Source organism: Geotrypetes seraphini, chromosome 17 (assembly GCF_902459505.1).
Source record: "Geotrypetes seraphini chromosome 17, aGeoSer1.1, whole genome shotgun sequence".
Taxonomy (NCBI): Eukaryota; Metazoa; Chordata; class Amphibia; order Gymnophiona; family Dermophiidae; genus Geotrypetes; species Geotrypetes seraphini.
In genome coordinates, this window is record NC_047100.1 from 20,911,913 (window position 1) to 20,937,745 (window position 25,833).

At 40.0% G+C, this 25,833-nt stretch overlaps 1 protein-coding gene across 1 annotated transcript; it reads right to left on the reverse strand.

Annotated features, from left to right (window-relative positions):
* Nucleotides 1–4,318: 4,318 nt before the first annotated feature.
* Nucleotides 4,319–6,852, reverse strand: FEZF2 (FEZ family zinc finger 2). The gene is made up of 4 exons (XM_033926210.1): nucleotides 6,094–6,852; nucleotides 5,746–5,880; nucleotides 5,464–5,596; nucleotides 4,319–4,578 (listed from the first exon to the last, which is right to left on the reverse strand). The coding sequence occupies exons 1-4, from the start codon at nucleotides 6,850–6,852 to the stop codon at nucleotides 4,319–4,321; spliced, it is 1,287 nt and encodes a 428-aa protein (XP_033782101.1).
* Between the last annotated feature and the right edge of the window lie 18,981 nt (nucleotides 6,853–25,833).

A 25,833-nucleotide genomic window follows, 5' to 3' on the forward strand; every position in this document is an offset into this window, starting at 1 on the left:
TTTTTTTCCTCAATGCATTGACCCTTTCCCATGCAGTCCCCTAAAAGATATTTTCTATGCAATTTCTTTGCAATATCTATGTCTCTGTAGCAATTCTAATACTGGGTAAGCCACAATGATTCCTGGCTAACATTTATGGGATACAAGAGTTGATATGGTATAGTATGGTGATAAATGGCCCTGCCCAGGTTATCAAAGGTATTAAAAATGTATAGATCAAATCTATTATTACAATAACTTGGAAAATAACTATTCCATATATCACAATTGAATACAAGGGGGAGCTGTAAAGTCCTCAACCCAACCAACCAACTTCCTAAATTCTAAGCATTATTTTGCCACTGTAGCTGAAAAGAGTTTTATCTTGTTTTGTTAAGTGCCCATTTGCAGAAACGAAATTCTATGGTTTTTTTTTTAACATTGTTTCATAGCATTGATTGAACCATATCCGCATTCTCTTCTTGGTTGGGCTGAGAACGATGATGCACACCTAGAGTCACTGGAGTGATTTCTTCCAGTCATGTTCTCAACCAGCCATTGACAAGACTATATGGCTAAAAAATGTGTGTTACACTTCTCCCTCCGTATTCGTGGTTTTGATTATTTGCGGTTTTTTAGCTTGCTGGCTCCTCCCCCCAAATTACATCAGCTTGCATAGAGAAATCACTGATTCCAAGCATTTACAGAGAAAATTGCTGATTCCCAGCACTTTCTTCACCTCGTTTTGCCTCTCCTTCAGAAACAGGCCAGGTCTCCCACCATGTTATTTGCGGTTTCACCATATTCACGATGGTTTCTAATAAAATAACATATGAAAAAGTTATTTGTGGTTTTTCTGTATTTGCGGTTCTGTTAATCCCCTATCACAGCGAATACGGAGGGAGAAGTGTATAATGACTTTCAAGGCTATGGAGATGCAGTCATATAAATGTTGCTACAACTGAACACTGAGATGTTTGGTCAGGTAAACTCTTTTCTCTCTCTGCTCAAGACTCAGGCTGAGCTTGGGCAACTCTATTTTGATGTTTCAAATGATGTGTGTATTGCATCACACATTTGGGGGTCCAATGTAATGACAGATCTATCACCTAAAATGTAAACGCAGACTGAAAACCCACCTTTTTGATATAGCTCTCAATCCTTAACCGTACTCCTCTGCCCTCCAACCCAGCCCACCGATTAACCATTCCCCTTAATTGTATCCATGACATTCTGTTTGTCTTGGCTGTTTAGATTGTAAGCTCTTTCGAGCAGGGACTGTTTTCTTACTCTTTGTGACTGTGCAGCGCTGCGTGCGTCTGGTTGCACTATAGAAATAATTCATAGTAGTAGTAGTAGCATTCTATGTACCTTTATTAAGGTTGACTTTAACTGGATGTCTATTTCATTGAGGATCAAGTGTCTAGAAATAACTGTATCCTCCACCCTGGCATCCTGTTTGTCTGTTCTGTCTCTTTAGACCATATGTTCCTTCCAGTAGGGACTGTCTCTTTCATGACTCTGTACAGCGCTATAGAAATAATTAATAGTAGTAGTAATTCTATAAAATAGAATGTGTGTGTTTGTGTGTGATTTTTTTTTTTTTTTTTTATTTGGCTAAACAGCACACGCAGTAGACACCCTGATTTTGCACGCCCCCTTAAAATAAAACATTCTTCCAAGTGTGGCAAAATTGACTTTTCTATGTGTTATTTCATAGTGTTGCTAATATTTGTGAACTATATATATTACTTATTAATCAACTTAGAGACTTTAAAAATGTAGAAGGAATATCTCACTTTCATCCGACCACGACAACCATATCAAATCGGTTCTCTCTATACTGGTAATCAGTATTTTCATCTTTGTAATACCAGTAGATACATTTATTATTCTCTACTTAATATTTCTATTTAAATTTATACTCTGCCCTAGCTGTAAGTGGTTTTATAATAAGGGGATATTTGATCATAGATTGTATATGTTAAATATGATAGTAGCCCTACAAGTAATATTTAACATATACATTCTATGATAAAATATCCCTGTGTTATAAAACCACTTACAGCTAGGGCAGAGTAAAAATTTATATAGAAATAAAAATATTGTAAGTAGAGAATAAAAATGTATTTAATGGTATTTGTAGACAAAGATGAAAATACTGATTACCAGTATACAAACAACCAATTGTTATGATAGGATCGGACAATAGATATTCCTTCTGCATTTTAATGTCTCAAAGTTGATTAATAAAACCCAGTTCAACACCCCATCTCTGTAGTATGGTACTGTATTTTGACAAGGTAACATGAAATGTCAATAAAAAGTTAGGAATAGATTAGGTAAGGTTTAGAACCGTTTTCTTTCAAATATCAGTTCCCCTAACCAGTTTAGAAACCTTAATATTCCAGTTATTGGCAGGACAAGCTCAAATTTAACTACGTCAGAGAAATTTCTCTTTAAAGTTATGTATTCCTTGAATAAATTATTTATACAGATATACAATTAGATAGATTTCCAAAAGGGAGTGTTTCTTCTTTAAACGAACTTTCAAAATAAAAACACCCTGCTTTATAAACTAACTTTAATTTTCAACCCTGCTAAGAGAACTGCCCCCCCCCCCCACCACCACCACCACAGAAAACTCAATAAGACAGGACTGCCTCCAGTTTTATCAACCTTTGACCTTTGCACGAAGTAAGACAAGGTGATTCCCTGACTTTAGTCTATTAATCAGAGACTAGCCAAAATCTGTAAGGCTTATTTTCATGTTCATTAGCGAACATAGTCTGTGCAGCACGCACAAAAATAGTTCTATAAACTAGAATAATATTGTTCCAAAATACGTGGGTAGAATCAGCGATGATCTATTTAAAGGTGGAAAGATGAGAGAGGAATAGATGATGCCATCCAAGTACTTCATTATCCCTGTTTTGATCGGAAAGGTTTTACATGGTCTGACCACCTCCTGGGAATGATCAAATGATTACGGTAATGCGGTTTGAAGGGTCTATGTTTTCCCTCTTAATTTGGGTCATTACTCAAAAAGCAAGCGTGGGATCATTTCAGCAGCATTCAAGAAAAAAGATAGCTATTCAGGAAATTGTTTAAATGCGTCTTAATTAAAGAACCAAGAGGTAGCGTGTTATATGATAAAAACACAGTTCTTTCAATTTTTTGAGAGCAAATTTGGTTGAACAGATGAAACCCTACTCATTCTAAAAGAACAGATTATCCACTAGCTATTTTTCCACTAAAAGATGGGCAAACTGTATGAAACTATTGGACAAGTGCATTCATCAGTAAGTACTTTTGTAGAATAAAGCATTCTCAGTGCAAGGTTTGAAAATAGATTGGCAACTGTTTTTTTTTTTTTTTCATAGCATTTCCATGTGTGTTTTCCCACATTCAGAATGGCATGTTGCAAAGTCCGAAGGAGATTCCCTTTTGGAGATGACTTTACTAAAGAAAACATTAAGCTGTAAACTTTGGTAAGATGTGAAGACGTTTTTACTAATAACAATTTGGCAATGATAATAAAACTAATCAATAAATATACCAGCAACCACTGCAAACGGATGTGGCAGGAATCTCACTCATATACATAGACATAGACATAAGCACAGAACATATACTTATGGAGGAAGGTATTAATAATATATATTACAGTTAAAACAAAAACTTATTTGATATTGCAATTCAAAATTATTATTATTATTTTTTTTTTAAATTGTAGGATCCCCTAATACTTTATACAGTGTGGTTCCGAGGAGGAAAGGGTGGTTGCAAGAAAACTAAACTTTTTTGCATTGTAATTCTCAGTAGTAATTCTTAGGTTTTTGTTAGCTTTAAAAAAAAGCTTGCATTAAATCCTAAAGTATTTTGTACGTTATTAGCATTTTATTACAATTGTATTTTGGTTAACAGTGTTCAAAAATTCCTTTGACGTTCCATTCTGAACATAATCACTTTTTTTTTTGTTTAGAGAACTAAAAAAATCATTCTATTATTTTGTCATATAATTCTTGCTTTATTCAATTTATACATTAAATTTTCAATTTACATGTGTAAAGAACATCTGCTGGTACATTATTTACATTTAGGCTCTGCATGTTAAAACATAATACAAAAAAATAATAAGAGTAATGGTGAAGCATTTTAAATAATAATCCATTATATACATATGTGAACAAAGTATTTCCACAAATGTTCGCTAGCAGAGCAGGTGTTTCTCCTTAAAAATATGCTGGATTTGGATGATTAGATGCTATCTATTGGTGAAAGGGAGCTGAAATCTCATATTTTAAAGTATGTTTGTTCTAGAGGGAATCCAAGGTTTTCAACTTTGTGGAGTCCGGGATAACTCTTTCGTGGAAGATACAACAGACGACACGTTGTCATGCAGTTTTCTCACGTGCTTCTTTAAGTCAAAGTTTCTGCAAAACCCTTTCCCACAGGTTGCACAAGTAAACGGCTTCTTGTCGTTGTGGGTGTGCATATGAAAAGTCAAATTATAAATCTGGTGGAAAGCTTTGTTGCAGATAGAGCACTTGTACTGCTTCTCTCCGCTGTGTGTCAGCTTGTGATTTTTGTAGTTTCCTAAAATAATAATAATAACAACAACAATAATAATAATAAAGAAAAATTCAAAACAAGACTAAGGGGAAATACAATTAACATATTGGGGGTGGGAGGAGGTTCTAAAAGTTCACAAGATCTCTCTGGCTCAAGGGTTTTTTTTTTAATTGGAAGGCTTCATTAGGACGGGTTCTACAAGTGAGAGTGAAGATGTTGTCAAACTTGGTCTCCTTCAGCTGGAGCAGCATACAACTGTCAAATTTATGAAAAACGGAAGAAAGAAAGGTCAATGTGCTGACCCTCCATAAAGTGGCAGATCCTGGAATAGTACTAAAAGTCACACTTGATTTAATGGCATTTAATAAATTTTACGGCGGTTTCTCTTCAATATGATGTATTTCCAAATAAAAGTAACTGGACTATGCGTGCCTGTTTCTGCATTTACAGTTTTCTGCTCCAACAGACAAAATATTCAGAAACGATCCATGTGTAAAATGATCATCAAATATGGGGGAGACCATTTTTTTTTTTTTTTCGTGAAAGGAGGAGCTGGTTCATTATAACTGGCATTAGAGATTGTAATGGGCATGAAATTGACATCACTACAGTCCGTTCCCATCCCTTTATTATATGCCTTCAGAATGGAATGGCCAGAATATTAAAAGGGAAAAACACACTTTCCTTAAAACATTTGTGATAAATTGTTTTTAATCCATGCAATGTTTACTGATCAGGCCTAGAGTAACTTTTCATTGAAATGGTAGTAAAGACGAACCCTTCGCCGCAAAACCCCAGCTTAGTCCAAACTATTCATCAGCAAATTAAACCTGTATAATGCACACAGAAAACTACTATCGCATCTTTATGCTGGAGCAAAATCGTAAATGCTTCCGTTTAAAAAAATACCTTTTTGGTGAAATCCTTTCCCGCAAAATTCACAGACAAAAGGTTTGTAACCAGCGTGAATCCTAATGTGTGTATTTAAAGTGGAGCTTCGGTTAAAAGCTTTGCCGCACTGGTTACATTTGTGAGGTTTTTCCTGAAGAAATAAAAAAATAATGATATGTAAGTATGAAGTTGCTATCACATATAATTTTGAGACAAGCTTTATGCTCACAATGCAAATTCCAAGATTTCATGGCTTCTCATGAAATGTAAGCTGCCCCCTTTACAGAGCGTGACACCTACCTGCGTGTGAATTATTTTATGCCTGCACAGTGTACTAGCTTGTCGGAAGCCTTTGCCACAAACTTTACAGACGAATGGTCTTGCTCCTGTGTGAACTGGCATGTGACGAGTTAAATTGTAATGTGCATTAAAGACCTAAAACAAAAAAAAAAAAAAAGAAAAGAAAAGAAAAAAAAGCACACACAGTTTTAAATGGCTTAAGGTCATGCAATCTCTAGGGCAGCCAAAGAGGACAACTGCATTTCTTGTTAGGGTCTAAGAATTATCAGCCCCCACCAAAAAACAGGGACTGAATGGTAAAAAGAACTTGCAAAAGGGACCACAGGAAACGTACAGCAATTCTCTTACCTTGCCACACACTTCACAGGTGAAGTTTTTGGGCTTCCCGTCGGCTGAGCTGGCGCTGAGCTTGCTCTGTGGTTTCACTCCATTTCTTTCCACGGCTAAAGCGCTGTTTTCCTTCAGCACCTGGTCCAACTGGCCCGGCAGGCGCTCTTTGTGCGGGTACTGAGGACTGGGGAATTTGTCCGCGGCTAGACTCGCCAGTTTGGCATTTTCAAGCAGGAACAGCTTCTGATGGGCAGAAAGAGACGCCTGAGACTGTGCGTTCAGAACGCCGGATGGGAACAAATGTGCATTTAAAAGATCCGAAGGGTGGTAGGCGTCCATGTAGTTGAAATAATACAGCGATCCGTTTGGAGGCATCCCTAGTGCTTGGTTGATGGCTTGCGGCTTAATCACCCGGTTAGTTGGCAGCGCCGGGTGCCCTGGACTGAAGTCGCTCTTGCAACAGATGCCACAGTTCGATTTGCAAAGGGCGCTTCGGAGGCTACATTTCCACATGTCCGAGTAGTTCAGCAGAGTCTTGCAGGGAGTCTCGTAGCCCAAAGGCTGGATGGGGATCAGGCAGGAAAGTGGTGAGCAGAGGCCGAGGATTTTCTTGCCTTCGGGCTCCAGCAGCCCTTGCCTCTGCTCCAACGCGGGTCTGGGCTCCGAAGTCTTGGCCATGATCCTCTCGATGGAGAAGGCCAGCGCCTTTGGGGCGGCGGAGCCATCATGCCTCGGGCAGGAGGGCATCACGGTGTCCCAAGAAGCCGAACTCGCCATCCCTGCGCAAAGTCGGGGGGAGCAGCTGCCAAACTAGTCGCCGGTGCTCTGCTCTGCATTCCAGAAAAGCCAGGACACGAATCAGTGTAATAAGCACCTTGCCTTGGCCGTGTCACCCATTTACATTCAAATGAACAGAGCCAAGAACAATGGCACCCAGGGGTACCAGATTAATACTCATTAAGCAGAACATACACAAGTAGCAGACAAGCTAGACCTTGTTAGCAAAGCCCGGCCAATCTATTCATCCTGGGTTCAGCCCTCCAACTAGAAAATGGTCTTGGAAAAGTTCAGATGGAATTGGGGGAGGGGGGTATACCTTGCCACAGCGCGAGGAGATGCATTCAAGAGATGCAGAGTTGCTGCACTGTCACATCTTGAGAGCGAGCATCTTCATCAGCGTGAGATCACTGTCTTTTTACATTGAAGCTGACATCACATGAAGTCACTTCAAGCACAATGACATGGATATGCCACCATGCAGCAAGCTCCCCCCCCCCCCCCAGCTCCGATTAATAACGGGGAGAAACCAGCAGAAGCCCAGCACCGGCAGCTAAAGTTTAGCCTTGCTCCTTTTCTCCAAGTGAGCAAGCAACTTTCCTGTTTTTTTTCGCCATTAGAACGATTCCAAGGCAAATAAAGATTTAATTGTTGGACGCTCTTACAACGTGGATAACACGTACAAGTGGTTGATATCCCTATCCAGTGCTGTAACATTAATCCCATATCTATATGCTACATAGTAATTAACATTTATCACTTATTTGCCTCTATTGCTTATTCTCCCAGATATAATTTTTTGTATTGATGATTTAAATTTAATTGACATGCTTCCTTTTGTGGGCCTTTTTGTGTTCAGTGGAGTTGAATTAGGGGACAGCAGAACATCTTTTTGGTTGGAGGGGTCAAAACAACTATTCTCCAGCCCTGCCCAGGCTGATGTAATGGACAAAATGTCGGTGGGGCAGTAAGCCCGTGTGTCTCACCCACCCCACTGCTTAGGAGTTGAATTGGGAGTGAGAAGTAGTTTGTATACCTTGATATGGTGTTATCTGCCGAAAGCTATAAACACTTCAGGGTATTTAGATTTTTACCATAGCAAAATGTTAAGATTTTGTTTGCATTTTTTTGAGCTGTTGGTGCCAACAATGGACCGTTTTCAGAAGATAGGTGGGTGCCGACATAGGGACTGGGAATTAAACTTCTCTTGCATGTCTGCCCACTGTTTGTATAATTGAGAGAGCCCAATTTCCACCTGTTTAAAAGACCAGATTGAAATAGCAGACCCTCCCCTGGATCTTATTAAACGTTTTTCCTCCCGACTATTCAGGGCAACCAATTTTACGAAGTGATTCATAGAGCTCAAGTTTGCTAAAGCCGCTCTTTCACTTTTAGCCACTAAAGCACTGCGTGGAACCTGGTTTTGTGTTTTTCTAAAATAAAAGGGAGGATTATCAAAAGAGGGGTGGGGGGGGCGGGGGTGGAGGGAGAGAAAGAGAGCCAGGAAGGTGGGGGGAGGGGGGAAGAGAGAGACTTAAGCTTGGCCAGAGGTACAGAGAGCAATGAAAAGGCCTTTTTAGTACCGCTAACAAGTTCGGAGGAATTCACTGCTTTGTGCGAGTGTGCGCTTGCTTGCTACAATGACTCTCCATTTGGAGGAATTGAATTCATCTGTTTGCAGACCATTTCACCTGCGAATCACAACAAGCTAGAGCAGGGATCTCAAAGTCCCTCCTTGAGGGCCGCAATCCAGTCGGGTTTTCAGGATTTCCCCCATGAATATGCATTGAAAGCAGTGCATGCGCTGCGGCCCTCAAGGAGGGACTTAGAGACCCCTGAGCTAGAGAGACAAAATCTTGTCCAAAGAGGCTCCGCAGCACTTGCAACCGGCCACTCTGTGGCTCAAAAATCTTGTAGGAGCCGATGATCCGTGTTACTTGAAAGAAACAGATGTTTGTTGGTTTTTTTTTGTTTTTGTTTTTTTTTAAACTTTGACGGGGTTTTTGTTCTCCAAACAAGTATAAGTTCCTAGACTCATTTTGCATAACAATGAGCTTCCATATCTGCAACCGCTCTTTTTAAGAGGATTAAGATTTATGTAATGTGAGCAAACAGTGAAAAGGTTTGGACAACTTCTGTTGAATTAAAAAAAATCCCCAAACAAAACAATAATCATAAGATCTGAAACACCTTTAAATAAAAACAAACATAAACAGGTTGTTTATTGATACTTTAGACTTAAAAATCAAATGGGCTGGTTATTTGGCTTTCATGTCACGTCATGGGGAGGTGCAATGCTTTAGAGTTCTTATATGCTCGATTTGGCAAGCGCAAATTGCAATGTCCTTAAAAATGTTAACAAGGAATAAGATATCAGGTAAAACTTGTTTAGCTATAGAAATTTGTTATTTTTATGTTTGCGTGGCACCAGAATTAATGCATAATTTAAAATATTTCCACCATGTGCAATACCACAATTACCATTCAGTTGGTATTTTGTTCAGAAACTGCCCGTTTTTCCTTCTATTTATATATCTATATAAAATAGATTTTACAAAGATGTTCCCCTTTATTCTCTGTTTGACCTTATTTTGTTTTCTGGAACAGGCAGTTACACTATTACAAGATAGTAAGCAGGAAAAAAATAAGTGAGATAAAAAAAATGAATCATTATGCTATTAAATAAGGTCTGTCTATGTCTTTGGAGTTCGGAACTCCGTCAATCTTTCCTAAGAGCAGCGAAGGTTCAAACAACTGATTTTAACCTATTGCGTCTGATGCTTCTTATTCATTCACCGCATCTCCCTATTACCTATACAATTTCTATAAAAGAGAATGAAAACAGTGGTGTAAAAACAGGACGCTGCAAATGTGTTTCACTCCCCCTATCTGAATAAATACTATAGCTTTCTGAAAGTATTTAATCAGTCTTCACAAAGTTCTTTTCCTTGTCTGCAGATTATATTCAAGTGGACGGGGCCGAAAAGTATTTTACACCTTGCCACTCACATGTTAATTAATCTCTATCTATCCCTAATTGCAGTTTATTCAAGCACTGCTCCACAGCTCGCCCAGACAATGAGCGCTGATCCTACTTCTTATACATATTACTTCACGGTAACACACTGAGTAATTAACTTCAGTACCTACTAATAATGCAAACAAATATTTGCCGTAAACGGAACGATTTCAGAAAAAAATGAGAAAAGACCACGTAATATGGTTTCAAGAATGTAAAAATGTCTTTTATTTTAAACATTTGGCTATCTGTACTCGCCCATCTTTGCATTCTCAACCCGTTCTAGCATAAATCCATTTTTCTTATATTTTTTTTAAATAAAATAATTCAGTATGATATGCTTTGTTTCAAAATCTCTTTTGTTTTCCTTTTGCTGGGTATTGGGGTTCGGAATGTTTGGTAGACATTGGCCACCCTATTTTATGTATCTTAAAAAATAAATAAATAAATAAACGCTTATAAAAGTATAGATGGACTTAAGATCTTTGCATTAAAATATAAAATTGAGACTGTCGGTGGGAAATGGTTGGCTTGTGGTGCCTATCTCTTTTAATAATTTATACTTGTAATGTGAAACTGAAGGCAGGAAAGAATTTATGGCACGGATAGTGAGGGAAATTTTGTGATTGGTGTGATTAAGTTTAAACTCTTTTGATTTTCTCTTTTTCTTTGTTAAGAGAAAGGCGTTTTGCTTCTAAGCTCTCATACTGCACACAGATAGACAATAGGAAAAGTGATGTACATTATGTAATAATGATATCAACCTTGCGACCTTCATACTAACCTTCAATAAATACTGCTATATTCCTTCACACACTATCACAATTTCCCACTCCATCTGATCTCAGGTAAATGAACACATTGCTGGGAACCTTAGCTCCAGCTTGCTTTTCTTTTATTTCCCTATTTGTGCTCTGGAAACATTTTTTTTCTTTTTCTTATAGAACAAGTTTGGCAAAAAGGAGAAAACGGCACATTTAAGTCCTATCAGTGCGCTCTACAAAGGAAAGTTCGTGGAAACTGTGAAGTGAGTGAATGTGAGCGTGAGTTTAGGGTAATAACATAGTGCAGAAGATGAGTGGCACAAACAGCCAGACTCCTTTCAGCCTCCCCGGTGCTGGTAGCAAGGTGAGACCATTGGGAGCCGCATAATGTGTTAGCTATTACCAAATTAAACTCATGGTGTTAACATTTTCCAACAAGAAAGTTAAGGTGAAACCTGTGGGGACTAGAAAGGACTTCCACTGAAGTCACATTTGTAAATATTCCATTATCTTGAAGCAGAGAGGGAATGAATTGAAACGTGTTCAGTTCGAACTGTACAGCTTGTTATAAATATATTGCTTCTCATGCAATCCAAGTGTAAGATACTTTATGAAATTCTACATCTATAATGTAGAATTTTGTTGTACTACTTAAACCAAGCAGAGAGAGAGAAAAAAAAAATACAACTCGTATATTGACATAAGGTCTCAATGATGCTGGATTTTTGATTGAATAACGTCGCGATTTTGAAAAAGATGAATATTTTGTATACGCACAAGGTCATATATAATGTATTTTGAAGAAACTCACCGTACATTAAATGCAAGTGGAAAATTTCCAAAGCTTATTCTTTCTGAGAACAAAATTTTTATATAAATCAGAGCTTTAGATAAAAGTAGCTCATTTTATTGTAACAAATATCACAATCCACTACCCCATCCTAAACTATTGTACTACTGTAGGTAAAGAATACCATACAAGTGATGTATAGTAGATCACAATGCATGTAGCAGTTGCATGAAATTTGCTAAATACTTTTGTTCATTAAAAAAAATCCAACCAAACATGTTTATTCACTGGAGGAAGTGTTCCTTTATTTGTTTTATATAAGATTTGGTCGCTTTGACGTTCTAAGCAGCCCGTTGCACGATGAAACTCACCTGCTGTCAGCTCGCATAGATCAATAACACCCGCCCTGTCCTGCAATCTGTCCCGCTGAGCCTTAAATGTCACTGGCAAGTAGGAGCCACCGAATTTCTAATCATATCAAGAGCTGAAGGGCCATCGCTTTACTTAAATACTGACAAATTACTACACGGATAAATCCTTCAATAACATTACATAGGCAGTAATATATTTCTTTGCTTTCAATTCCATTTCTTCACAACTTTTAATCATATTTTGACAGCTGCATATTTTGCAACTGGTGTGTTAAGAAAGTTATGGTTGCTAATTTTTTTTTTTTTAGATATGAACTTTTTCTGCTGAGATTCCGACCGATCCCACTATAAAGTGAGAATTGTAAATGAAGACAAAAGTGTTAAAAAGCATTAAATTTCTGAATGTTGACGTGAAAGATGACACACTTGGTGACATCTGTTATTATAAAGATTATTCGAGGAAGAAAAGCCCCCGTGTGATTTGGTTGTTGTAGAAATGTATGCAAAATGTCAAACATCAAACCAGCATCAATAGCATATGTAGGCTACACCGCACCCTCTTTGATTTAAAGCATAAAGGTAGACCATAGATTCTAAACATCCAGATGTGACCCTTTTATTTGGCTGACGCAAGAGAAGGCCTCTGACTCGGACCTGGAGGGCGAGAAAACATGCGTGGAGAAGCACCCCCCAGCCATTTCCAGTTCCCTGCATGCTAGTTCACACCACAGGGCAGAGTGAGTACAAGGACAACTGTGACACTTCCCAGCCACTGGATTTTTGGTAGTGCTTTTATAGAAAATAAATTATATCTGAACTTTAAAATGCATATGCGGGTTTTTTCCCAAAGGGTTTTACTTAAAGCAAAGGAATGCAAAGCTGAATTGATGAAGGAATCCCACACGTTAGCCAGAAAAATCCCCCCCCCCATTAATATAGAGTGTGTTTTTTAAATGAATGTTAGCTACCTCAAAGTAACAGATGCATTTACAAATGATAAAGGGTGTTCGTATTGCATGGTTGGTTCCCTTGAGAAAATAACCCTGAGCAGAGAATAAAAGTATTAAGCAAGTCAGATACATTGGACAAATGAACCCCCCCCCCCCTGTGAAAGAGCCGCTAATATGACAGGGGTGGTAACAGGGCATACAAACATCATACATCACCCGTGGGAAGGGGAACGAAAGGGATTTTGGATTTATTTTACACCTTTTTCAGTTGTAGCTCAAGGCTAGTTACTTCCAGGTACAGTAGCTTTTCCCCTGTAGCATAAGAAATATCCATTTGCAAGACGTTAAATGTGCTTCTTACTTTCTATAAACTATCCAAGGCCTGGTTATCTAGTTATGATGCGGTAACCCTCTTCCTTTCTGAACTTCATCTATTCACTAACAGGGTACAGGATTTAATATCATTAAAAACAGAGAGACAGAAAAGCCTATATTGTGCCACCCGCTTCTTTTCAGTTCCAATTTGGATAAGGAGATAGCACCAAAAAAGATAGACCTGTTTTTTTGTGAAGTAATGGTAGTAGATGAATGGCTGAGAGGTAATCTATAGGTTCAGATGATATAACCTTATGATTTTTACTGATATATGTGACTTCTTAAGATGCTCAAACCTGAATTGTGTATGTGATACTGTGAGCCGCCTTGGATAAAGGTGGATTAGAAATGTTTTAAATAAAATAAATAAATACCCGCCATGACTCCTACCCCCACTTCCTCTCCTATCTTCCTGTGCCCACCTTTCGGGAAAAGAGAATCTAAGAGCCCCGAATGTATGAAGGAAACAAGAACCGTTCACTCGTAAGCCTAATCGACACAGGTCGTGGGCCAAGAATTTTCACTTCACGAAATTAAACTTATTTCTACAGTTCACTTGCAGATAACGTTTGCCGATACACTACTTTAACCTAGATGGGTTCCGTCTGTGTTGAAACAGGGGATTCCAATACTTTTTGTCATTGAAATTGGAAGTTTAAACCCAGCGGGGCCTGTCCCCTTGGAGCCTAATTCTGCCAGTCTCGAAAACATGCATGTACAGGGGCCGCTGAAAAGTTCTCAGCCCAACCAAGACAAGAATGAAGTGGAGCCATGAAACTTACAAGTTATTCCACGCTTTCTTGATACTTTTCGTTTCAGTGATATGAAACGAAACGAAAAGTGTCAAGAAAAGTGTGAAATAATGTAATTTTCATGGCTGCACATCATTCTCTTCTTGGTTGGGCTGAGAACTTTTCAGCGGCCCCTGGTATAGAGACCAGGCTAACTTTGATTTATTCACAGTTGTAGGTTTTCTACTCTAGCTCTTCTTTTATTAATCGGAGTAACATCTTTCAAATATTACCGGTGTTTGCTGTTAAGAATCTTTAATTACAAGTATTCCAAAGTTTAAACATGAAGTTATCTGAATTAACCTGTTCATGCGTTGTTGTACACCAATAAAGTTTTTGCTTGCTTTCCAAGAGGTTTTGTTTGGAACTGTGTATATATTATTTAGCTATTTTTACATTTTAGCTTTAATATCTTTTTTTTTTGTAAATATGTCCTTTATAACAAAAATATTGGTTAGTTCATTGATTCTGAATGGTGCACATGAATCTCAAAAGACTACTTTCGATTATATTGTATATATTTATAAAGACTTGCACTGTCTAAAGAATGATTACTTAGAGATTAACTTTCAGAAAGTAACAACCATACTAGAAAACATTCTTAAAGCAAATCTCTTGTCTGAGAGAAATACTTCTACAATGATACACCAAATTTATTATCATTATTATTATTATTCCTATTGAGCTTTCGTGGTTTTTGATGTCCAGTTATCTATTTATATTTAATCAGATGTATCTGCATGTGTGTGTGTATGTATATATGTATGTTCCAGCATAACTCTGAAACACATGGAGAGATTTCAACCAAACTTGGTATACATATGACTTACTATCTGGGAAAAATACTGTGGGGGTGGGAAGGGGGTGACATGTAAAAATGATCAAAAACAAGAAATGATTGGGACAAATAAATATCCGGGCAACACCGGGTAATCAGCAAGTTTTTTTTTATAAAGAAACGTTATAATCATCAGCACAGAAGTGAAATCGGTCACAGGCAAATTTAACATTACAGGTTGCTCCAATTTGAACATTCTGTTCATGAGATTCTGTTTTTCTTCTATAGCCCTTTGGCAAAGACATTTTTCTTTTCTTTTTTTGAGAAAGAAAGACATCAATAACGTTCAGTTTTGCTAGTGTGAAGATGATGCTAAATTGAATATTTTGGGAAAATATTGTTCACAAAAGGACCTGTATAAATCTGGATTTAAAGATGTTTATTGTTGTAGAGGAAAACAAAGGCTTCTCTTATGGGGAATTACATGCCAAAAAATAACGCAACTCTGGTGTTGCTTTGGCAGTAAGGTAACGTTAGAGTTTACCTCAAATAGAGCAAAACATTTAAGAAGCTGAGGATAATAAGCTATTAAAATCAAGACTTCCCTTTCCATTCAGGATTATTGGCTGCACAAGATATCGGGCTCTAATAAGTTTTGGAAAGTTCACCTACCCAACAACTCCCACTGCAGTAAACAAGTCAAGGCTTTCCAAATCTCCTCTTGGGACCACACAATCAGACAGATTTTCAGCATAGCCATGATGAATATAGATAAAATATATTCATGCAAACCCCTTGTGGATGTCCTGAAAATTGGAAGAGCTGCTCTAAATACATCATGGTGGCCCTCCTATGTTAATATTTATTCCATCTGTTGCTGGTATTGTAGAAATAATGTGGAACATAACGGCACAGCAGAAAAAAAGAACCTTGAGGATGGACTTAGGGTTGAAGAGGTGATTTTATCGAAAAGAAGTGTTACCACAATAAAAAGATACATAGCAATAAGATATAAGAGCAATAAGAGCAGAATATGAAAACAGACTTAGGAATACGACCAACCATTAAATAAGATGCATTTTGATATTTTGAGGAGCTCAGTTGGTTCTGCTGATTTAAATGTTTCCTTTTACAATTTGTGAGCCATTTTGATTGAGGCAAATTGGAATCTTTGAGTTAGGTAGATGCGTAACTCTTAATTTTGTCCTTCTATTTTCATGCATTTCTACAGCTAATAAAAGCTACTTCTGAATTGAGGTGCTAAAAAGACCATATTCCCATGTTTTTCTACCTAGGATCCAACATTGACTTAAAACTGCTATGTTAGATCAAAGTTCAAGGGCCACAAACAGGTCAGGCTATCAGGAAACATCTACTGAATATGTGTGTGATAGATTTTAATACAATGGAGTTAGTATGTCTAATGATTCATTTCACACATGTGATAACCTGAACTGTCTGTGGTCCTCAAAAACTGAACCCTCTGCACACTTAATTTAGATCCAGTAAAGATATTGACAGTCTAATCTGATTCATTTTCTATCCATAGCCTCTTGATCAGGGTCAATGATGGGAATTCAACTTTGAAAACACAAACAACTGCATTAAGTTCTTGTAAAAATAGGCATGTCCTGTAAATTCTTTGTTGGCCTTTATTTCTTCTGATAAAATATAAAAAAAAAAACCCCAAACAATGACAGTTCTGGTTAGAATAAAATTATATCCTCAGTTGAATAAAGCTTTGTATGCCTGGGCCACGGAGACAGTTTCAAGATATTGGTTTCAGTTTCACTCCCATGCTGAATATCTGGAGAAAACAGATTGGATGTACCACCCTGGTCTTTATCTGTCCTCATTTATTATGTTATTAAGGGGTCCTTTTACTAAGCTGTGATAAGAAATAACCTTAGAGTGCCCCAGGGCTGTCTTAGGACCTCTTCTTTTTCTACACCAGGTTGTTGCCCTGCATGCCTGGAATAAGCTACCTGTTCATCCACCTTGGTGCTCTGATCTCCTCCTATGGCTTCTAGTATCACCTATATGCTGATGATTCCCAGATCTACCTCTCTACACCCGAGACTTCACCTAAAACCCAAGAAAAAGACTCAGCTTGTCTGGCTGATATTACTGCCTGAATGTCCCACCAGCGCCACATGAAACATAACATGTCCAAGACTGAACTTCTCCTCATTCCTCTTAAACCCTCTGTTTCTCTCCCTCCATTCTCCATCTCTGTAAATAATACTGTTATCATTCCTGTCTCCTCTGCTCATAACCTTGGAGTCTTCTTTGACTCCAACCTGTCATTTTCTACCCACATCCAACAAACTGCTAAAATGTCATTTCTATCTCTACATCACCACAATTTAACTCTTCCTCCATGAGCACATTGCCCAGACCCTTGTCCACACTCTCGTAACCTCATGCTTAGAGTACGGCAATTTACTTCTAACAAATCTCCCACTGAACCACCTCTTCCCCCCTGCAATCTGTACAAAATTCTGCTGCATGACTTATCTTCTGCCAACTTCACTATGCTCACCTCACACTTCTCTTCAAATCACTTCACTGGCTCCCTATCTGCCTTCACATACAGCTCAAACTCCTATTACTAAACTACAAGTGTGTTCATTCTGCAGCCTTTTAATATCTCTCCTCTCTTCTTATACACCTCCCCAAGAACTCCGTTGCTCAGACAAATTGCTTTCATCTGTACTCTCCTCCTCCACTTCCAGTTCCAGACTTCATTCCTTTCAGGTTGTTGCCCCGCATGCCTGGAATAAACCACCATGCCCCTTCCCTACCCTTGTTCAAAAGTAGTCTGAACATCCACCTTCAATCTTCACCCAGTCTTCAATTCATAATCCTACTCACCTCTGCTCATCTCTCTAGCCAGCAATTTAACCATCCCTCTAACTGTAACCCCTACCCTGGCATCCTGTTTGTCTATCTTGATTGTTTAGATTGTAAGTTCTTTGAAGCAGGGATTGTCTCCTTTATAATTCCGTACAGCACTGTGTACATCTAGAAATAATCAATAGTAGTAGTAGTAGTAATATTTCCTGCACAGTAAGGCCATTTTTGCCACAACTATAAAAGAGGGGTTTTCCGCCTATTATTTTCTTTTTAAAAACACTTGTGCATACCACCAGTACTTAGGTGGTGGTAAGGGCTTCCATATTAGCTCTACGTTAACCAGTTAATGTGGTAATTGTAGATGAACTAACTGGTTAGTGCAGGAATGCCCACTCTCCACTCCACTCTAAATCACTAACTATTCTATGTACTCTTTTTAAATCTCTAATATTTAAATCTCTAATATGGTGCCTGTTTATATATTGTGGCCCCATATACACTCCACTCCACTCCTAAAAAAAAATTTACAAAAATGTTTTTACTGCGCAGTTAGCGCAACCACATCCCAAAACTAATGTGGAATCCATTCTTGCATCCTACTTTAGGTTTATTTTGCTGCTTTAGACATGCATTAATGTCTAACGCAGTTTAGAAAAAGGACACTTAAGTTATGAGAATGTTAGGCACGAACACCAGCACCGATGAGGTTAAATTTGTTGGAAGATGGGGGAGGAGGTGCATAAGAATGTCAAAAGGCCAATTATGACAGAGATCGTGAGGATCCGGTTACCGTGTGACTGATGAAATCTGTTCGAGGAGTAATGAATCATTGTTCCCATTTTCAACGTACTGAGGAAACACACACACATGCTCTCCTACACTCACTCCCACCCACCAAATTTAAGGTTGTACGATTTCACTATTATTCGTCTTATGCACTTGCTGGAGAGGCAGTTCCTATGGGTTCAATTTGCATATTGCTTTTCCCCCAGGGGGAAAATTCTGTAAATTGGCATCTTAAGCTTAACGGTAATTCTAAAATGGCAACTAGCATATGTTGGCACTGGCACACTCATTTACTCGGTGACCCATCAAAAGCGTGCAGGATATTGGGGTGCTGACAATCCCGCCCTGACATTGGCATGCCACCCTATTTCCTTCCATTCGACCTTCCCGTTTGCGCTCCGAGGGGGGCTTGGGGGGAACCCCCCCCCACTAAATTGAGGGGGATGCCAACGTGCACCATTGCCTCAAACACCCCCAACTCCACTTACAATTTGGTCCTGAGCCGAAAGAAATAGGGTGGCGCGCATTTGACTTGCGCGCGAATGTCGAGGTGGGATTGTCAGCGCGCCAATGTCCTCTGCGCTTCTGACAGCGTACCCATTTACTCATGTTTAGCTGTGCCCTCTTAACACTATGTCAATGGTAGGTGTAAGTTGATGTGTCTAGGTGTAGCAAGTAATGCATGTAAACTATGGTATTCTATAAACTACATGAAGAATTGGGAGACATGCCCATGGCCTACACATGTTCCACCTACATGCAGCCCCCTGCTCCTTCCAGTTAGATGCTAAGGCACTTAGGGGAAGTGCTAAGTTGCCCCTAGGAATATAATGGACATCAGTGTTTAGCACAGCTTAGTGCCCACTTGATGAATTTCCCCCCCCCCCTCCTTAGGTGCTATTTTCACAGTGCCCCCTGCCCATAGGCACCTGTCAAATAATGACACATATCTCTAGGTGTTATTTATAGAATTGTCCCAAATGTAATTTGCAACCATATAAATCATTACAATAAAACACCATACATTAAAAAACAATCATTAAAAAATTAATAAAAAATAACCAAAACACAGCCTAGAAACCTAACCCACAATATGACTGTGATATCATATTAAACCCCTCCCTCTCCCTTTTTTATTAAACTGAGTTAAGATTTTTAAATCATTGGCCATGTTGGAGATTTGACTGTCACAGCCTGCGATAAAAAAAAAAACCCTAATGCGGCTTCATAAAATGGGGGGTGGGTGGATAAATTATGGGACATAGATTTAAATGAGGGATGCCAAAAAGGACTATGAAGAAAAAATAGCGCAAGAGGCCAAGAACTTCAAGCCCTTCTTTAGATACGTGAAAGGGAAAAAACCCGCAAAAGAGGCGGTGGGACCCCTGGACGACCAGGGAAGAAAAGGGTACATTAAGGAAGATAAACAAATTGCGGACAAACTAAATTCCTTCTTTGCGTCTGTCTTTACGGAGGAGGATACTGCAAAAATACCAGAGGCAATGAAAGTGTTTAATGGAGTAATGGAAGACAGCCTCACCACAGTTGAAGTGGAGTTGGACCAGATATACTACCAGATCGACAAACTTAAAAGTGACAAATCCCCTGGACCGGATGGAATTCATCCGAGAGTATTAAAGGAATTGAAGGTTGAAATCGGAGAGCTATTGCAGAAACTTGCCAATCTGACAATCAGAACTGGACAGATACCAGAAGACTGGAAGATAGCGAATGTCACGCCAATTTTCAAAAAAGGATCGAGAGGGGAACCGGGCAACTACAGACCTGTGAGTCTTACGTCTGTCCCTGGAAAGATGGTTGAAGCACTGATCAAGGATAGCATAGTCCGGCACCTAGATACACACGACTTGATGAAACCCAGTCAACATGGGTTCAGGAAAGGGAAATCATGTTTAACGAATTTGCTTCAATTTTTTGAGACCGTGAACAAGCAAATTGATAGTGGAATGCCGGTGGACATAATTTATTTGGACTTCCAGAAAGCATTCGACAAAGTTCCGCATGAAAGACTTCTCAGGAAACTACAAAGCCATGGAATAGAGGGAGATATACAAAGGTGGATAGGCAAATGGCTGGAAAACAGGAAGCAGAGAGTGGGCATAAATGGGAAGTTCTCAGACTGGGAGAAAGTGACTAGTGGTGTGCCCCAGGGCTCGGTACTTGGGCCGATTCTATTTAATATATATATCAATGACCTGGAAGGCGGAATATCCAGTGAGATCATTAAGTTTGCAGACGACACAAAGCTATGCCGGGAAATCAGATCGCAGGAAGATAGCGAGGAACTCCAGAGCGACTTGTATCAGCTAGAGAAATGGGCAGAGCAATGGCAGATGAAGTTCAACGTGGAGAAATGCAAAGTAATGCATTTAGGTAGTAAGAATAAGGAACACGAGTATAGAATGTCAGGAGCAACTCTGGGTAAGAGCGAACAAGAAAAGGACCTGGGTGTACTGATAGATAGGACCCTAAAGCCGTCGGCACAATGTGCGGCAGCGGCAAAGAAAGCAAACAGAATGTTGGGCATGATAAAGAAAGGAATCACGAGTAGATCGGAGAAAGTCATAATGCCGCTTTATAGAGCAATGGTCAGACCACACTTGGAATACTGTGTACAACATTGGTCTCCCAACCTAAAGAAGGATATAAAACTGCTGGAGAGGGTGCAGAGACGAGCAACGAAACTAATAAGAGGTATGGAGAAATTGGAATACGAGGAACGACTCAAGAAACTGGGATTGTTCTCCCTTGAGAAGAGGAGGCTGCGAGGGGACATGATAGAGACGTTCAAAATACTGAAAGACATCGATAAAATAGAGCAGAAAAACAAATTATTTACATTGTCCAATGTGACACGGACAAGAGGACATGGTTTGAAGCTAAGGGGTGACAGGTCCAGGACAAATGTCAGGAAGTTCTGCTATACGCAGCGAGTGGTGGACGCATGGAATGCTCTTCCACAGGAGGTTATTAAGGAATCCACTGTGCTAGGATTCAAAGGCAAATTAGATGCACATCTCCTTATGAGAGGCATAGAGGGATATGGGTGATTAGAACAATCAGGTGTATACCTGACTGGGCCTCCGCGTGTGCGGATCGCCGGACTCGATGGACCATGGGTCTGATCCGGAGATGGCAATTCTTATGTTCTTATGTTCTAAATAAAATTAATAGCTTTAGAGAAAAGAACAGTAACAGGGCAGGGATAGCCTGGTGGTTCAGATGCTAATTTTCATATTCAGTTTTCTTCTATTTTTCTGCCTCCATCTCAAATCTATCTTTCCAACTCTTCCTTTTCCCTCCATCCATGTACCCCATCTCTTCCCCTTCCCTCTATCCATGTGCACCATCTCTTCCCTCCTTCTCCCCTTTACTCCATCCATGCCCCTTCTCTTCCCTTTCCCTCCATCTGTGCCACATCTCTTCCCCTTCCCACTATCCATGTGCCACCATCTCTTTCCTCTTGCTGCCCGCGGCCTCCTCTGCACCGTTTCTTTGCTGCGGTCCACCCAAGTGTAAACAGGAAGTTGCTTCAGAGGGGGGAGGACCGTGGCAAAAGAAAAGTACAGAAGAAGCCACCATCTTAAGTTCTCCTATCCTCCACTACCCGCTCCTCCTTACCCCAGACCGACATCGCACTTACAGTCCCGATGCTTTGAAAGCCAACACCAATGCTCTGTGCCAGGCTGAAGGGTCTTGAGCATCTGCGCATGCTCAAGGCTTGAGGATTACCTTTGAAAATCCCAGAGAAGGCAGGAGCCAGCAGGCTTGGAGCATGCACAGATGCTCAAGGTCCTTCAACTCAACACAGAGCATCAGCGTCAGCTTCCAGATCATCGGGATTGTAAGTGCGATGTCAGTCGGGGGCAGGGGCGAGTGTGTAGTAGAGGATAGGAGTGCCAGTCATCAGGGGGGGAGGAGGAGATAGCAATGGTCATCAGTGGAGAGATCGGTGCTGGTCATCGGGAGGAGGGGCGAGATAGCTGTGCTGGTCATGGGAAGGGGATTGGAGGATAGCAGTGCCGAGCATCTGGAGGAATAGAAAATAGTATTGTTGGTCATCGGGTGGGTAGGAGAGGAAAAAAACCCACCATCATCCAAAATAGGCTTGAATATAATCTGAGAACCCCATTACTGGGCCATTTTTTGGGCCCAAAAATCTCAGTTTATGTTTGAGTATATATGGTAAATGGTAAACTTTGTCAGTCACAAAGGATGATAAGATTCATTATAATCTGTAGGCTTCTGATACATAACAGTAGCCAGAAAGAAGTCAAGTTTATATATGCACATGTCCAAAGAAGAAATATGGCTAGAATCCCAATAAGCTTGGGTACCTGAATGTAAAGACCACTTAGACAATCTTCATTGCAGTATATATGTAACAAATAAATTTTGAAACTTGGTCTGTTCAGAATGTTCAAACACTAATAGTAAACCATTGTTTGCAACATCAACTTAGTTTTTCAGACCTAACTTGGTGGATTATTGACTTACCCCCCCAAATTCTATATATAGCGCCCCCAAAAATCAGTGCCGATTAGAATGGAACTTAATGTGATTCTAGAAGGTGCCTATACCTTTTATAGAATCTTGCTTAGAGCCTGTGTATATCACACAACTTAGGTGCACCCATTTAGGCCAGGCCTAAAAATCTGCGCCTAAGTTGTGCACATCCTATAGCAATGCACATATAACTTTTAGGTATGCCCATGATTGATTTATTTATTCATTCAATTTTCTATACTGTTCTTCCAGGAGAGCTCAAAATGGTTTACATGAATTTATTTGGGTATTCAAGCATTTTTTCCTGTCTGTCCTGGTGGGCTCACAATCTGTCTAATGTACTGGGGGCGGGGAGGTCAGACTGTCCCGGATGCAGTCTTGGTGGGGGTGCCTGCACCTCTCCGCCCCCCCCATGCCACACTTGTGCCCTTCCTTCTCTGCCCCTGTACCTCTGTAAAATCTTCATCAGCGTGAGCAACTCTAGACTGCTCCTTGTGCTGGCCTGGCTCCCTCTAAAATCACTTCCCGGTCACAGGGCCAGGAAGGGATGTCAGCAGGAAAGCCAGTGTAAACAGCAGCCTGGAGAAGCTGCTCATGCTGGTGAAGATTTTAAGAGGTTCAGGGGTGGGAAGGGAGAGTGCGAGTGTGGAATGAATGGAAGGAGCAGGAGGGGGGGTTAGAGTGGAAGGAGCGAGAGAGGGGGCAGAGAGGAGGGCGCAGGGGGGGTTGATGTGGAATGAGTGGGGGGGGGAGGAGAGAAGGGCCAGGGGGGTTGGTGTGGAATGAGTGGGGGGGGGGCAGAGAGGAGGGCCAAGGGGGGTGCCACCATCCCAGGCACCTCCTAAACTTGCTATGTCACTGAGAGACCCTATTGGTGGTTTCTATGGTTAACACTATAAAAAGGCTAAAATCAGAGTAAGGATATTTTCTATGCTGGCTCTTTATATTTGAATATTCTACTGAAAGGAATCAAGTTAGAATTAATTTACTGCCATTTTTGTAAAAGTGAGCAACTGGCTTGTCTTAATTATACTTTTTAAAGATGGAGGAATTTTTATTTTGTTGATTTTTGCTATGTTATATATTTTTTTATATCTATTATATACTTGAATTCTGTGTTTTATGTCAAATCCTTGATGGGTTCATTACTTTGACTTGACTGGTAAGGTGGTTTAGAGGTTTTTAGCCCAAGCCAACTCTAACACTCATAGAATTCCTACGAGTGTCGGAGAACTTACCTCGCCTGTCCGCGCTAAAAATCTCTGGCTCTGCTTGACAAAAGGGTTAAGCAATAAATACATTTATTCATTTTGGAGATTCTTATGAGCCTGGTTTAAGGTGGCACACAATTTTGCAGATATGTTTTCTCTCTTCTCCATTGGAAGCAGATGGTTGGGGTTATAGGTGTACAGCAGAGCTTCCCAAACGTATCCTGGAGACACCCCAGTTAGTTTAATTTTCTCGATATCCACAAAGAATGTGAATAACTTAATGTATACAAATTTCTCTCTTAGAGATTCTAGATAGCCAGAAAACCTGTCTTAATAAGGTGCTCCCTAGGAAAAGTTTGGGAAGCCCTGCTGTTCCAGGAAGTACATTTGGGACCTCTTCCAATTGTATGGCCAGAGTAAAATAATTCTTGGAAGAACCAAATAAAACCTAAACTGAGTCAGAATATGAAAAATTGCTGTCTGTGGTATACTGGAAATATTTGAGTATATTAGTGGCAGATCGGACATTTCACTTGTGCAAACAGGATAGCTGTGAAATATGCACAATCTGGCTGTATTACCTTGCTCCGATCTTAAACATTTCCTATTAACACGAACTTCGTGCTAAAAAAAAGCAAGAAGATCTTTTTTTTTTTTTTCTGATGAACTCTAATTATGCAGTGCTTATGCATTGTTTTTACTTCAAATGACAACCAAGAACAGGCTTGCCGTTGCAAATGAAACCACAGAGCCCTAAAACTTTTTGGCAAAGAAAGCAAGCAATTATCTGCAAATGAGTGAAACAAGTTTCATTAGCTCCCATCCATCTGCATTATTATTTGAATCTGGTAAAACACATGCACCCCCAAATGTGTAAACCTGTCATCAAAATCTAGTTCATTAACTAGCTTTAAAGTTTGAGAAAGTAAACTGCATCCGTTACCAATAAGATGTGAATCATTGAAAATAATGCTGGTGTTTTTCATATTGTTTTGGTATCTGTCTATTCTTTGCTTAAATAGAATCATGTTACTTGCTTTAGTTGAGTTCCATATGTCCATATGGGGACAATTCTATAAATGGGTGCCTTCTTCTAGGTTTCCTAATAGCAGATGGCAAGAGCCTATCTTTTAACAATATTGGCGTGCCATGATTGCTTTATACAACACTAATATAACTTGACATCGGCATCACAGACCTGGAGTAATTGTTGTTGTTAGGTGCCATTTACTCATGCTTGAGTCCTAGTGACTTGATGAATTGCGGATCAAAAAAGAAATTGGTTTAGAACCAGATTCAGTGGAACCTTGGTTTACGAGCATAATTCGTTCCAGAAGCATGCTCGTAAACCAAATTGCTCATATATCAAAGCAAGTTTCCCCATAGGAAGTAAGGGAAACTGCTTTGATTGGTTCCACCTCCTCCCCCCCCCCCCCCCCCGAGGCTACCGGCGCTGCTCCATTCTCCCCCCCCTTGAGGAATCTGACGCTGTTCCAAACCCCTCCCTGCGATCCGGCTTCCCCCCCTGAGAACCGGCATCCTCCGCCCACTCGTGTTGCCCCCCCTCCACCGCGATCCTCCTCCCCCCCCCGAGCACGTCAATGACACTTCCTTTACCCGACTTGGCACCAGTGCCGGTGCCCGAAGATCCTCCCTCTTCTGGCGCGGCCTGGGCTGGGCGGTGCGTTGGAGATCCTCCTTCTTCTGGGCTGGGCTGGGCTGGCTTTGAGCATTTGCGCATGCTCAAAGCCTTCTGGTCTCGC

Excerpts from the sequence above, each read along its gene's own strand:
- FEZF2 (XM_033926210.1), bottom strand. The coding sequence starts at position 6,852 with ATGGCGAGTTCGGCTTCTTGGGACACCGTGATGCCCTCCTGCCCGAGG. Across the intron at positions 5,597-5,745 it reads ATAAAATAATTCACACGCAG|GAAAAACCTCACAAATGTAA; the intron begins GTAGGTGTCACG and ends TTATTTCTTCAG. Across the intron at positions 4,579-5,463 it reads GAAAGGATTTCACCAAAAAG|GAAACTACAAAAATCACAAG; the intron begins GTATTTTTTTAA and ends TTATTATTTTAG.